General features: G+C 36.5%; 1 protein-coding gene across 2 annotated transcripts; it reads left to right on the top strand.

Moving 5' to 3' along the window:
- The first annotated feature begins 473 nt into the window (after positions 1–473).
- LOC149820312 (diacylglycerol O-acyltransferase 1-2-like) lies at positions 474–10615 on the top strand. 2 transcript variants are annotated; one of them, XM_089983687.1, is made up of 5 exons: positions 474–560; positions 674–810; positions 5608–5689; positions 5811–5831; positions 10077–10615. In XM_089983687.1, the coding sequence occupies exons 1-5, from the start codon at positions 540–542 to the stop codon at positions 10179–10181; spliced, it is 366 nt and encodes a 121-aa protein (XP_089839813.1). In that variant the 5' UTR covers positions 474–539; the 3' UTR covers positions 10182–10615. The 2 variants fall into 2 exon arrangements, 1 of the variants encoding a protein (XP_089839813.1); XR_016426794.1 differs by lacking the exons at positions 474–560; positions 674–810 and adding an exon at positions 3803–3926.
- Positions 10616–16434: the final 5819 nt, after the last annotated feature.

Below are 16434 nucleotides of genomic sequence, written 5' to 3' on the forward strand. Positions count from 1 at the left end.
GTCTGAGGTTTATTTTGTCCAAAATGTTTCTTATAAAAAGCCATTTTTTGAGGGGTTTAGAGAGAGAGAGAGAGAGAGAGAGAGAGAGAGAGAGAGAGAGAGCTATTCTCACCTCAGATTTACAAGAATGCCCTTGTAATTGGGTAATATAAATTTTTTCTATTAAATGTATTATATTAATAGAAAAATGTTTCCATTAATCCTTAATACAAAACACATTTTTTTTTAGATTTCAGATGAACAGTACAAAATATTTTTATAAAAAGATTATATATATATATATATCTGTGTGTGTGGCCGTGTTATACTTTTCAAGATTTTGTCAAACCCATGTCATGTTTATGAGTCACATACGTGTATGTACTCGTGTCTTTGTGACATAGATCATTATTGTCTTATTTGTTCCAGATGAATTTATATTTTATATACTCATTCACAAGGGATGCTTGGATGTGTAGCTTAGCTATCCTCGAACTGCATTGATTCGGAAGGGATGGGTAATTCGTCAACTTATTAAATTGGTTATTTTCACTGGTGTAATGGGCTTTATCATAGAACAGGTATGCTGGTGCAGTTACTACTTTTTTCTTCTCAGTTTATTTATTCCATTATTAGTAACCAATTTCACAAAACTATTTCTCTATAAATTAGTTTTGGTGGTCCAATTTTGCAGTACATCAATCCCATTATTAAGAATTCTCAGCATCCTTTGAAAGGAAATTTTTTGAATGCGCTAGAGAGGGTCTTGAAGCTGTCTGTGCCAACTTTATATGTTTGGCTGTGCATGTTTTATTGCTTTTTCCACCTATGGTATGTCCAATCCTTCTCTGAGTAGTTATTTCCCTTGAGATGACCATAGTTCAAACTTGCATTTGGTTGTAATACCTGGATTGGAAAGTCTAGTAATCGTCTGATTAAATCATGTGGGTGGATATCTATTAAAACACTGCCAACAAACTCTGGGTTGGTAGATTTTTTTTTTTATAGTGCAAGATTAACATGTGGGTGGTAAATGATGAATGCTTTGCAATGTCTGAGGGATTTTGTTAGTCCTCAATCTGTTTCGCTGAGGCCTTGCTATATATTAGAATATTTGGCATTCATCATTTACCTATGTTTTTTATTCATCTTTATGAGCTACCTGGAGAATTAGGCCCAATGGCATTGAATTCTCAAGAAGTGAAGGGCCTGTGTGTTGCTTTTGTGTTTGTTGGTTAATCATGAATTATTGTGCAATTGCTGGGTTGCAGTTACTGTGGTGGAACACTAAGAATCCAGTAAGGCTTTTTAGAAAACCTCTTTATTGGATCAGGTTCTTGGATCAATTACCTAATTTCCCTTGTGTATCAAGGCATTTTTTAGTTAAAGTGATTCTACACCAATGTACCGAGGCCTTTAGGCACTTGGCAATCATTAACCTCTTGGACTTGTAGGGATTCACATTTTGAGTGATTTACCTTTGAGAATCTGCAAGAAAACTTGAAAGAGGAAGAATTAAAGAGAAGAAGCTATTTTTTTTTTAAGAAAAATATATATTATTAAATCAGCAGTAATCAAAGTACATAAATTGGACTGATGAGGTATCATCCCCTTCAATTCGAAATACAGAAAGGATAAACAAAAAAACAGAAAATCAGAAAAACAAAAACATCACAGAATGTATAGATCATAACCTAGGGAGTCCATTAGAACCGATCCAATTAAAGTCCTGATTCGGCCATTTCCTGTGAACCCTATACAATAGCTCCCACTTCAACTGAGTCAGAAGACAATCAGGACTTCTTTTCAAACCCCTGAAAATATGCTGATTGCATTCAGGCCAGATTAATTTCCATGCCGTTAACACCCAGGCATGCCATAATAACTTCCATTTCGATTCTTTATAGTTGAGATGACTAGCAATCAATACCTGTCTAGGAAATTCTACCGCATCCAAGTTCATGTTCAGATCACCCCAAGCATGCTGCATCATAAATCTAACATAAGAGCATTCCCAGAATAAATGCTTAATCGATTCCTCATCGCAACAGCATAAGGAACATCGACTAGCCAAGAGAAATCCTAGTGGTTGTAGCTTGGTTTTCATTTTCAGCTTTCCTTGTACAATTAGCCAGCCCAACAACGAACCATGCATAGGTAACCCAGCCCCCCAAAGTGCGTTTTTCAGCAACCACCTTGCTGAAGGGATACACAACGCCATGTAGAGTGAAGCTGCCAAATACTGACCATTGGAAGACAACATCCAAACAATGTCATCCACTTTTTGTGTCAAGGAAATAGAGTTAAATCTGCCATGAGGGATGGCCATTGCGTAAATGCTACATTGGATGCGTTTCTTCTCAAAACAATGTCCCATTCTCTCGAAGTAGGCATCCAAACGTCATGAGCCCTACAAAATTTCCTTTGAGCAACATGATATAATTCGGGAAACTCCTCCCGAAGAGATCGTTCACCCTGCCACTTGTCCTGCCAGAAGCAAGTATGCTTACCATCACCGACACATACCCTTAGGAATTGGCAAAACTCACTCACCACCACAGTCCACCCCTTCCAAATACCCGACCCCCAATTCCATTTGTGATTCGCCGTCCAGTTCCAAGGCCAATCCGATAATAGGTATTAGGTGTAACTGTTTAAGAAAAGTGTATTAGGTCAATATAGGCTAATTCATTCTTGTGCTATATTAATTACCTTAGAAACTAGGGTAATAATTTGTCGACAAATGCCCTTGTAAAAGTATGAAAAGATGGAAAAACCTGCACATTGGTAAAAAGTCAAAAATGCCTCTGCACAATTTACATTCGACATTTATGTTCCTCAATGCTCCCCTCAAGTTGGGGAGATGATGTATGCCATGCCCAACTTGCATATTTGGTTGGAGGATAGGAAGAGATAAGCAGCCGCTGGCTAAATGCTTTGCATTTTCTATGAGGTCTTGCTAGTACCAGCAATAGCTTTTGGTCTCTTTGTGCTTTCATCTCCTTACTGCTTTAGTAAGAACATTGATGAGTAGAAAATGAGTATCAATATACATGATTTAGAACAACTTGGCTTAAACCTTCTCTCTTATGAGATGGCAGTCAATGTTTATGTACTTGGTCTTCTCATGATATACTTGACCAAATACTACTTGAATTGTTATGATTTTGTCACTAAACAAATGAATAGATGTGAATGTACCTTCTTTGTGCAAGAGAAGATTGAATCTTAAGAACTTAAGACACACTTCATTTATAAAAAGGAACAAGTGACAACCTATGCCACATAGGTGCAGGTGAGGGTGCGGCGATACAACACTTTAAAAAAACTTGGGTGTGGGGGTGCGAGAGGGTATATATATATATATATATATATATATATATATATATATATATATATATATATATATATATATATATATATATATAAAATCTTGGACGCCTGGCTCTGTATACCCAGACTGATTCAAAGTGTTGTGTTTTAAAGGTTTTAAAAGCCAACTTAGTTGTTCATTTATCAATTTATCTTGTCTATTTTAAGGTCTTTATTTTAGTTTTCTTTCATTTTTCTATTTTCAGTATATTTACTTATTTTTTAGAATTTTTATTTAATTATTTATATATTACCGAGATATTCTCGATATTTATCAACTTTTGAAAATCTCTTCGAGAAATATCCTCGCCAAGAAATTACCTTTAGCGATACAGGTGACTATGGTTGAAACTGACCCGGATCCGGAGAAAGAGAGAAACATATCTGGATCTGAATTTGGCCTTATCATAACACCTGGTTTGCGTCAGGTGTTATGAGAGAGAGGGAAAGAGGACGGCTCTACAGTGTGAGTGGTGCTCTCGTACGTGGTGGGGATGGAGGCGTTGCTGGCCATCGTTGTGACACTGCCTTCTTTCTCCCTCCAACACCGACAAAAGAAGAAGAGAGGAAGCCAGGTACACATCCCTTTCCTCCTCCCTCTCTCCACTACTTCCTCTATTTCTTCTTCTCCTTATTCTCTCTCTGGTTTCGTTTCTCTCCTCTCTCTCGTTTCCCCTTGTTCCTGTTTCCCTCTCTCTCATTTTCCCTCTTGTTTTCCAAACCAAAGAAAGGGGGAAGAGGGGAACCGAGAGAGAGGAAAATCGAGAGGGGAGAAGATGAGAGAGAGGGAATACGAAAGAGAGTGTGAGAGTGAAGGGGGAAGACGAGGGTTTGGGGAGCGAGTTGAGGGAGAGAGTGAGTTGAGGGTTTCAATGGGGGCATTTTGCTTGTTCTTTTTTCTCGTGTTTGCCGCATCGGGTGCAGCACCCGCACCCACGTCGCGTCGTGTTGACACGGGTGTGAGGGCCCTTTTGCCGAGTCCCTGTGACATAGGTGACATCCTATTTATAAGGCACTCACTAAAACAAGGCATTGGGGTTTGAAGTGCAAGCTATCTATGGTCAAAACTCAAAACCCATGTATAGCTTCGGAGGGGCTGTAGGAATGTGAATCTGGATTGGGTCATGGATCATGTACCAAAACATGGATTTGGATCAGATCTTGTAATCATTGATCTAGTATAACCCATGGGCCAAGCATGTGAGGACGTGCACATAGGCCAATTCAAGAGGCCATGCACCTTGAGAATCCCTTGAGGGGCATTGGGAGTCCAAAGTACCTTGCACCTTATTTAGCGCAAGTCTGTAAAAGGGAAAAAGGCATGCATGAGTTATCCATGCATCTTAGGTATGGCTAAAGGCCTTGGGAGGCCGTGCATTCCTATCCATCCCTAGCATTATTTAGGCAGGCATGAGTCTATAAAAGGCTTGATCAACTCTTCTATTGGGTATGAACTATGGAGCAGAATTGTGGGGTTCCGGTTTCTTCATTCGTTCTTCTTTGGCTTCTTCTTCTTCTTCTCTCTCTCTCTCTCTCTCTCTCTCTCTCTCTCTCTCTCTCTCTCTATATATATATATATATATATATATATATATATATATATATATGTATATGTATATAAATATGTATATATATGTATATATATATACACTGATAACATGAGGAAGGTGAGGACCTGAATGAAACACCCCGCCATTCTAGTTGAAAGAGAAGTTGGAAAAAGGTTGTCTTGCCTTTTGCTCTACACATATAGAAAATACTATCAGCTGAATGCCCTTCTGTAGATATTCCTGCGTATTAATTTTGAAGAAAGAAGCAACCAATGCAAAAACTTTAGCCTTACGTGAAGGGCCAAAGCTCCATATTGTACCTCTAGGGAAGAGTTCCATTATAGGCAGAAGGAATGCATGATAAATGGAAGAACAGTGAAATCTCTTATCTTTGTGTCTCCATGTATGAAAGATGTAATAGTTTGTGAAATTGTGTGGAGCTATGGTTTGTTTCACATAATGAATAATTTCTGTCCATTTTCATGTATTCTCTCTTTCTGTTCTGTTTTCTAAAGACATTGCTATCCAGCAGCATGGGTTAACAGAATTCTGATCCATCAGTGTCATTGATACTTAGTGTGCCATTTATGGGATTATCCAAGCAAACTATGTGATTTTATGTTATTAAAATTCCTTTTCACACACTAATATTTTATTAGTTTACATGTGGATATAGTTAACATTCTTTAGAACTACCATTGTGAAGGTTAAATATACTTGCGGAGCTTCTGCGTTTTGGTGATCGTGAGTTCTACAAAGATTGGTGGAATGCAAAAACTGTTGAAGAGGTAGTGCTTGTGTTATTTGTTTATGAACTACTGATGTCCATCCATTTGCTTTGCAATAATTGAAGTCGAATTTTTTCTTACAAAATTTTCTTTTGTGTTTCTTTGATGATGCTGTGGTCAGTATTGGAGAATGTGGAATATGGTACGGCTCCTCCATTGTTCAATATCAAGCTCGCAAGTGATATATATTGACAATTCTCTAACACTTTCCTTTCTGCCATATTTGTTGTAAATTTATATCTTAAATTCCTTTAGCTGATACAATGTGGATTTAGACACATCTGATGATTCTTGAAGTTGCCATGCATTCCTTTTTTGCTCCTTTTTTCTTCTAATTTTTCTAGTAAAATTTTGCTATTATTTTTTAAAAATCTATATGGTTCTCTTTGTTTAAGGTTACCTAGCCATAGTTAACATGGAGGAATGTGTAAGGAACAACAGCAAGTATTGTCTATTAGCTTTACTACTGATAGATGCCATGCATTCAAAGTCCAATTTGAGCATATAATCAAAGGATTTGGATTATAAAAGAATGAGCCAGTTGTGAAAGTTCTAACTTAATCAGTTGGGGATTGTATGTATCATAACTGGATGTGTCTTGCCTTTATTTATGACATTTAGAACCAAAGTAGGAAGCTTAACTCATTCGTATATGTGCTTTGAGAATTTGTATTTAAATTTCTTTAAGTTGTAAAAATTCTACTATAGGTTATGCAACTAACGGAACACATGGCTAAAGTCCTCCACTATTATAAAATTGATACAAGATGTAGACTTTGTACTTAATTCCTTCTATTAGCTGAAAACCTTGGAGAATCTAATAAATAACAAAGTAGAAAAGCTATGGCTGGTGAATAAGGTGAACCACTTGAGTGTGGCTCTTTACTGGCTTGCTTAAATTCTCTAAATCCACAGAAATAAGAGGGTTGTGTTAATAAGACTCTTTTGGGGTATATCACTATATGGTACAAGAAGTTGGTAAATTAAGCAGTCAAATGTATCTCTCCCGACGAACGCAGAGAAAGAGAGGGGAAGGACGTGGCAGGGGTCCGCCGACCTTCTGGCGAATGCAGAGAGAAAGAGGGAGGGCACGACAGGGAGCCGTCAGCCTCCTGTCGGCCCTTTGACAAACAGAAGTAGAAGGAGACGAAGAAGAAAAGAAGAAGAGAAGAAGAAGAGAAGGGGAGAAGAAGGAGATGCGTACCTGAGAGAGAGAGTCGACGTCATCGTCGTCGTCGGGGTTGGATCACACACCAGGAGCGAGAGAGAGTGCACAATCGAGAGGGAAAGGAGGAGGAGCGCTGGGGTGAGGGCTTCTCCCTCACCCTTGTGTGATTTAAAGGGCACCAGAGGACGCAAATTGGACCTTATCAGCAGAGGAAAAAAAAAAAGGCCCGCGGCTACGCAAGCGTTAATTTTTTTTTTAAAGGGAAAACCCTTATTGTGTTGTGCGATCGTAGAATGCCATTGCGGTTGAAGGGAAAGTTTTATAGGACGACTATTAGACCCGCTTTACTATATGGTACAGAATGTTGGGCTGCCAAGAGACATCATATTCAAAAAATGAGTGTAGCTGAGATGTGGATGCTTAGATGGATGTGTGGAAATACAATAAAAGATAAGATTCGGAACGAGGAGATACGTAAGAAGGTAGGTGTTGCACCCATTGAAAATAAGATGCGAGAGAATCGTTTACGGTGGTTTGGACATATTCGGCGAAGGCCTAATGATGCTCTAGTTAGAAGGTTGGAGAAATGGGAAAATATATTAAAAGTGGTCGGGGTAGGCCTAGGAAGACTTGGATGGAGATGATAGGAAAGGATATGAATGCTTTGAACCTCACCGAGGACATGGCATTGGATAGAAATGATTGGAGGAAAAGGATTCATGTGGAAGACCCAAAATGAATTTCTTTTTTGGTTCATATCGCTGACCCCAATTGTCTTGGGATGAAGGCGTAGTTGTTGTTGTTGTTGTACGTCTTTAGGACAATGTCACTTAAGCTCTAAAAGAGCTAATTCATCTCTTAGTAGAGAAAGTGCATTATGGTATTCCCTAATGCTCATTTTTCCTTGGGTCATAGTTCTAACTTTATTTTGTGCATTACATACATGAGCTATGTCTTTTAGACAATACATATTCTTGAGATACTTCCATGCATCACTAGCAAAAACAAATTTTGCCAAACTTGAACATTTTTTGGTGTCGACATTATTGATGAGCTATCGAATGATCTTGGAATGACCCATCTTCTACTCTTTCCACATTTTTTTATATTCGGCAACAACTTTAGACATTTTTTCTCCTTGAAGTGATACTTTGCCATTTTCGATCTTTGTAAACACAAGCTTAGGTTCTCTTTCAGTTCCATCAACCAAACTCTATAGAGCCTTTTCCTATATTTTGTGTTTTACTATAGATGACCACGTCACATAGTTTGTATAATTGAGTCTTACGGGAATGGAGATGACAATTTCTTGTTCATTCTCCATTTTACAAAGAAGAGACAGAAAGAGAAAGAGAGGGGAAAGAATGAAAATAGAATAGGAGCAAAGGTTTTCTTTGGACACCATGAGCTCACGATCACATAATCCATGCTTTAACGTTCACACCAACAAGATCTTTAACTGATGACTTTGATACCATGTAATGAAATCATGAACTTTCCACACACGTCAAACAAGAGGCAAATACAAACCTACACAAAGGGGAAAAAACACAAGCACACTAGCCACTTATGGGCTTAAAGAAATGAACACAGTGTAAAAAATATTGTCTTTATTGTGGATCAAATGCACACAAAATGCATTGCATTACAAGAGGTCTAAGCCCCATATTTATAGGCACATGGGGGAGTGAGAGGCTCCCCAATATAGCTGTTGGAGCTCCCAACGGTTAAAGCTAGCTGTTGGGGAGCCCCAACAGCTATATAGCTGTTATATTTGTCAAGGGAAGAAATGCCCATGACAATATAACATATCACAACTTCATAAAAAATAAAAACCCCTATTGGGCGACACCTATTACAAAAATTACATAGGTCAAAAAAACAAAAATACCCCTTAGGGTAATACATATTACATATAACACACGCACACACACACACACACACACACACACACACACACACATATATATATATATATATATATATATATATATATATATATATATATATATATATATAACCCTATATATAACCCGCATTCTAACATTTTAGATAGATACGAGGCAGTAGCAGGGTCCTACCTGGTTATGGGCTTTGATGATGGATAATGGCTCAGTTCTTGCAGATAATATCAGTTTGGGATTAAGATTAGGATACAAATGGGTTCAGTCACGATTAATGATGGATGGGTCAGGTCTTGCGGATGGGATCAACTTATGATCAAGGTTAGGGTACAAATGGGCTCAGTCGTGATTAATGATGGGATGGGTCAGAGGTTGGGTCAGGCTTGCGATGTTGCAGGCTGGAATTATGTTGGTCTGGGTTCGGTGTAAGGTGCATGGCTTAGCTCAGGTATAGAGGATAGATGGCTGGGGTGCAGGGAACAATACGGCACGCTCCAGTCGGTGCTGGTAAATTAGGAAACAGGTTGGGGTGAGATCTGTTAAGGGGGATTAATATGGATGAGATTGATTCAGGTGGGTATATGCCAGGGTTGAGATGGGTATGGTAAGGAAACACTTGGGTATGAACTCAGGACGATAATTAGGTAGGGATGGTTAGGGTGAGCACTTTGCTTTGGTAGGTCTCAGGCTTATAGATTAGGGAAATAGGTGGACTTGGTTATGGTTGTGACGGTGTAAGCTTAGTCAACGGTGGTCTAAGGGATTGGACAACACTGAGACTGGTAATGGTAAGTGGTTGAGGGATAGGATAGGTTAAGGATACAAGTGAGTAGGATAAGTTGGAGAGGGGTATGGATGGGTGAGTTTGCTAACCAGGTAACACTAGTTGAGCCTGTTGAACTGAGTCAAAGGAACCTAACCAGCACACATACCGCTCAGAGGTACACAGACATGCCAGGATATGCACACACATACGTATGTATGTGTGTATAAAAGATTGTTGTCCTATTGTCTTTTGAATGCATCTATTCCTTTTTCTCTCTCAAAAAAGAAAAAGCAGATATAACCTTGTTTACTTCATTAGACCATCTTTTATTTACGTGTTTCTTTTGTTTTAGTACCTCTTGGTTTACTGAAAATTCACTGATTTCTGTTAGTAACGTTGTTGTCATGAATCTTGTGCATGCCATATTAATCTGTTTGGTGATCCTGTCAGGGTTTGCCTAGGCTTGGTAGCTCGAAAATATTTTCATGTCTTGAACTATCATACGTGTATATGGCGTAGGGACCTCATTTTCTTCTTCTGACCTACCAGGTGTGGAACATGATCTTCTGGCTCTTTTTTAGCATTCTTGGACAACCAATGTGCGTCCTACTGTATTACCACGATCTCATGAACCAGAAAGAGCGGACAAAATAAGTCAAATGGTGGAAATGCTGGAGTGTGTTGGAAGTTCTCTCTGCAAAGCGGATGACTGGGATGATACTCAACTGTTCGTTGCACTGAAGGGAAAGTTTATTGGTAAGCATTGGGTTGGCATGCTTTATTATATAAAAAAGAAGGAAATAAAAAACCATGCAACTGTTTCCATGTGCACAAACGAATTTTATGTATTACTCATTAGCAATGAAACCCATCATACAGCGAGTAATGGGCTACTCAGACACTATACAGGGGTTGAGGACGTTGTTGCATCAGACTGATGCTTCCTGTAAATTTTTGTTCAGTTGGTAAGGGTTATCCTGTGTAAGCCACTATCATGACATGTTTGGTGGTGGTAACTTGGTCTGAATATTATGTGTATCTTTATTACGTACACAACATAATTACATTCATGAACTGCATTTGACACATTCTTTAGCCTGCTTCTGGGAAGACCCTTTGTATAACAGGTTCTGAATCTGCTCTATGGTTGAAGGTAGTGACACCATTGTGAAATGTGATGGTGGGTGCAGTGCACCGAGGGCTGTATGGTAGCCCTAAGTGGTGACAGGCTGGGTATAGGATGAGAGCTGATCAGGTCACTGGTACCCCTGACGGATTAAGGTCCCTTGGATGCTTGAATGAATGGCATTCAAGTACAACCATTTATCTCTATTTTTTACCATCCATTTTGCGTGCTCTAGATGCTATTCATCTGGAGCATGAATTACCCTGCAAAATTTGTGGGACCCATCACCCGGATCAATGGCATCAGAGGGACCCTGACCTCTAACAGATTACTCAGGATTACCCCTGACCCGATCCCCTTTCTTATGGGAATAATCTCCATAAGACTTCAGTAGAGGGTTGTGTCTGGATCGATAGGTTTATCACCCTGCAGCAGTGCGTGGCCATTCAGTTTCATGTGTGAAATGTTAGTTGGATGTAGTTCAGTCCTGCATCTGGTGGGTGGGAGATGTATTGCCTGGCCTGCGTCATAGATCCAAATTGCTTGTCCATCCAAAGTTCTACTTCCTATCTGGATGCAGTCTCGACCAGCCATATTGCATCTCTGAAACAAATACTGCCAAGCGAGTAATACTATTTGGTTGCGAATGGGTTGGCTATGGCCGATGGGTTAAGGAAGGGTTGACCCAGCATTGACGAGTAGATTTGTTTTTGGATCCAGATAACTTGGAACGTGGTAGAAATTTTTAATTCTAAGTATCTCAAACTGGTGCTGATATCAATCTAAGGAAGAATGGGTTAAATATAATTGTTTTCATTTTGAACAGGTAAAACGGGTTGGGTTGGATCCAGTTGGGATTCAATTTTTAATATATTTATTTATCAAAAAATGATTGTACTGTACTACGAAAATGTGCATTTCGTGAAATGGCCTATAATTTTTTAAAATCAGCCTGATGTCCAAATTCGCAAATGTTTGATTTTAAAAGGATCATTTTAACATTTACACGAGAAAATTTCTTGAGGTTTGTGTGATATATCGGTATGCTTTCCGTGTATCACAAACTTTCACTAAAATGTAGATTCACATTTTTTACGGACCTCGAGAAGTTTGCATAACCATATATGCAAACTTTTTATAACTAAAATCTAGAAACTTTGCAAATATTTTACTAAATTCGCATATATAGTATAAAGTTGCATAACCATATCATCAAACTTTTTAAAAACTTTGCAAATATTTTACTATATTGGCATATATAATATGAAGTTTGTATAATCATATCTATGAACTTTCTGTAATTGAAACCTATAAAAATATTCGTATAACCAAATCTGCAAACTTTCTGTAACTGAAACATGCTTAACTTCGCAAATATTTTACTAACTTCGTATATATAGTAATAAGTTTGCATATAACCGTGTAGATCTTATTTAAGTAACTCAACCTCAAGGAGATTCACAAATAAGAGACGATTTGCAAAAAAAAATGGCATGCAAATTTTTTTACATTTATATGTTTATTAAATCATATATGAAGTCGTTTTTGTTACTTTTTCTCGTTTATTTATAGAAAGAACACTAACCTTTTTTTCTCTATACCTTCAACATTTTCCCTCTTCTTTTGTAGCGATTTTTGTGAAATTATTTTGCTGCATTCCAACGAGGTTGCAGTATCCTCCGCATCAACTTTCTAGGTTAGATCGAAAGGTGAGTTCTATAGCCTTTTGCATATTTGTGTTATTTTATTCTGAGCTTTATGAGCATTTAATAGGCCCATGCATATTTGTGCTTAGTTGTTGTTGTAGATGTTTTTGGTATGTTTTTGTCTTTAATTTAATGTTTATCAACTGTAATATAAACAAATATATATCTTTGAAAAAAAAAACACTAAACATATTAAACCCTAATGGTAAATATGGGGTTTAGAGGGTTATTGTGGGTAGTTAGTTTTTAAAATGGTTCTTGTAGGATAACTTTTATACCTGTCTATCTACCAAAAACGATTCGTAAACCAAAGCGACATAAGTTAAAAAAATGAAGAACATAACACAAGAATGTTGTGTTATATAAGTGCAAGTTATGTGTATATACAACCAATGATACAATTGTATGCATGTGTTTATATTTATTTTTAATTGGTGATGAGAACATATTATTAACATAGAAAGCAAATGGCAGAAGCCACCACAACCAAAGAGCGTAAATTTTATGAAAAAACTTTGTCGGCAAGTGACGTAAGTATTAAGTTTGCATGTTTGTTTGTTTGTTCCTTTGTTATGTTTATATATACACTCATTTGCCTTTAACAAGAATGCATCACATATTGCTCTTATGTAACATTTAGTAAAATTCACAGAAAGACTCGAAGTGACTCAGAAGGACACGACAGATGGAATAAATGCCCAAAACTATTTACCTTACCCCTATTTCTTTGTGAGTCTCGAAAGTGAGGTTTATGATATTTTTCTACCAACTAATAGAAACTATTTGGTAAACATTAATTGTTTACAACAAATGGTCGAAACTAAAATACTGCAAGATGTGCCGTGTTCATGCATGAAGATCGGCCAATCGTCGTATCCTTTTGATAAAACTGACAAGGTATCCATTCTACAATTCGCATACTTACAAAACATAATTGCATGTGCACAACGACTTTAAACTCAATTTGTGTTGTAAATCTTAATTCCTATCAACTAGGGCAACAAACACTGAGTTTGGAAAATTGATATGAATGCACAAGAATTCAAGTTGTACAATTTCAAGAAAAGCACAACTAATGCAAATAAGAATATAAAAAATAATACGTCGAAAAATGATCGTACAATACAATAAAAAATAACATGTTTCTCTAAAAAACTCATAATTTGCTAAAATCATCGATTAAAACCACAAATAACCAACTTTGTTAGTACCTTTTTGCCATTCGCATATGTGAAACTCATGTTCACGTGATATATTGCTCTGCTCCTCAAAAGGAGGTCCACACTATTTTTTGCGGACCTCATGAAGTGCGTAAAATATGTTATTTATGCGCTCTTCTTTGTTAATCGTAAAATAACAAATACCTTAGAAAATACCAAAGTCGCAAAAAAAACAGTGTGAACTTCTCTTTTCTTTAACCCTCACCTATATGTATGTTCACACATTTTTTTGTAATCTTCATGAAGTGCACAAAAACAAGTTTTGCCACACACACACATGCACACATGCGCACACACACAAGCATGCATACACATACGTGTGCGCGCACGCACACACACACACACACACACACACACACTCACACACATGCGAACGCGCGCGGACACTTGCATGTGCACATATATATAGAATGTGATTTTTATATTTGTAATTTTTCGTGGTATAAAAAGCTATTGTCTGCACCCAAGGCTATTTTCACATTTTCTAAGGTTTCTTTGTGCTTCCCAACTTGATTTTTTGCAAACAAATTCGATGGCTTTTTTTACAACTATTTTCGGTCACTAGTTTTCGATCTTTCATCATTGGCACTTCATTGTTGCATTCCAAGGAGGTTGGGGCCCCAGTTAGGTCGAAAGGTGTGTTTCATACAAACAATATTGTTTTATTTTTTTTATTGAACTTTACATTATCTAGGCCCATGCATATTTGTCTTTGGTGGTTTACTTGATTTGTGTTTTATTTAATATCTTTCACATGATTTATAGTTTAGGGTTTATTATGTTTGTGTTGTAGATGATTTATGTGTGTTTTCTTATTCTTTATCTAGTTTTTGGTGCTTCTGTGTTGGTGTAATGGGGTTAGGGTAGTTCAGTGTTTCTTTGATTAATGATGTATTATGTCTTTTATGTATATCTAATGCAGTTTGCGATGGATAGTTATAAACCACACCAACAACGTCACAACAGAAAGTCATTCAAACCTCCGTCCTTAGCCCTAAGCAAGAAAGCAATTGTGGTGCCTGAGATACTTGTAATGGTTTGTGAGGAAAGTCAAAATTTGCCTAAAGAGTATGAATTTTATGAAGATACTTGGATGGTAAGTGATGTAAGTATTAGGTTTGCATGTTCGTTTGTTTGTTCTTTTGTTATGTTTGTATATATACTCAAATGAATCTAACATGAATTTACCATATATGTAGCATTTAGCAAGACTCATAAAAAGACTTGAAAAAACCCACAATCGAGAAAAAAAAATGATATAATCCGCCAAAGATTGTTTACCTTATCTCTTATAATAAATGCTAACAACTAAAGGGCAGGATGATGGGGTTGTTGCATGCTTGGATGTTGACGACAACATGCCCTATATTTTGTTTAAAGCTGATAAGATATATGTTGGACAATATTGAGTACATAGCAAATATAAATTTGGGTGCCCAAAGCGACCTTAAACTAAATTGATGTTGCAGGTCCTATTTTCTGTCAACTGGAGCAACAATCACTAGGTTCTTTATGAAATGGACCTGAAGACGAAGGAGTTCAAGCTATATAATTCAATTCATAGCATAACTTGTGCACATCAGAACGTCTGCAACATAGTAAATTATGATTACTTATTGATCTTATTGCTCTTGCATACTCAGTAGGTTTAATCTTTTGTTACATGCTGATTTTTTTACATCATGGATGGGCTACAACTGTTACGACGAGTGGATGACCTCACTTGTAGATGATATTTCTCAGTAAACAAATGAGTAATTACTTTGCTTATATGTTTGTTAATTCAATCAATGTTCTATACATGTTAACTTGGAATATTTATGTTACAACTATGACTCTGGTATATTTGTCCTTTTGCACATACGATACTTGGGCAGAAATGAGGAATTGACCTTCACCCAAGTACATATTTATATGTCCTCATTCGTGATGTTTATGTGATGTAAACTATATTAGTTGTTTGCTAATAATCTTTTTTTTAGAATTATGTTACAAACTGCAAGAATGATATAATCATTCTATAAGAAATTGAAGAAAAATCCTAAGGCAAAAAACAAAAAAAGGAATGCAACAAAAAACAATGGAGGTTGCAGAGACGAATATTGCAGAGATAGGTGTTGTGGAGGCGGATGCTGTAGAGACAGAACTGTGGACAGTTATGAGTTTAAATTTATTCTTTTGATTAATATTATAATTTATGAATTATGAAACTTTAAGGACGTAAATTATATACATTATAAGTTTAAATTAGTTTTTTAAATATTTTATAGTTGTGGAGACAGGATATAGAGACGAAACTATGGACAATTATGTGTTTAAATTTGTTCTTTTGTTTGATATTGTAATTTAGGAATTGTCAAACTTTAAGGATATAAATTATGTACAGTATGAGTTTAAATTTATTCTTTAAATATTTCATATTTAACTAGGCCAAAATTTGTTCTTTAAATATTTCTGATATATTCGTCACCGTTGATAATAATTTATTACAGATTTTTCAAAAATCACAACTCTTTGTTTGCAAAAACCTTTTTTTGAAAGTCGCAAATGAGGAAAAATACTTTTTTTGTTGCGAATGTCTCAAATTTCATTTATATCACATATATTTGTCATTGTTCACAATAATTTATAGTGGATTTTTAAAAAATTATAATTTCATATGTTTGCAAAATTGTTTTTGAAAGTTGTGAATGAGGAAAAAATGCTTATTTTTATTGTGAATGTCTCAAATTTCTTTTACATCGCATATATTCGCCATTGTTTACAATAATTTATTGTGTATTTTTCAAAAATCATAATTCCATAAGTTCACAAAATTATTTTCAAAAGTCGCAAATGAAGAAAAATGCATGTTT

This window comes from Nuphar pumila, chromosome 12 (assembly GCF_984573655.1).
Source record: "Nuphar pumila chromosome 12, dmNupPumi1.hap1.1, whole genome shotgun sequence".
Lineage (NCBI taxonomy): Eukaryota > Viridiplantae > Streptophyta > Magnoliopsida > Nymphaeales > Nymphaeaceae > Nuphar > Nuphar pumila.

What these genes read in the sequence shown, in the direction of transcription:
- LOC149820312 (XM_089983687.1), top strand. Translation starts at nt 540, where the DNA reads ATGGGCTTTATCATAGAACAG. An exon ending in TATTGCTTTTTCCACCTATG is followed by an intron (nt 811 to 5,607) that starts GTATGTCCAATC and finishes ACCATTGTGAAG; the next exon opens with GTTAAATATACTTGCGGAGC. An exon ending in ATGCAAAAACTGTTGAAGAG is followed by an intron (nt 5,690 to 5,810) that starts GTAGTGCTTGTG and finishes TGCTGTGGTCAG; the next exon opens with TATTGGAGAATGTGGAATAT.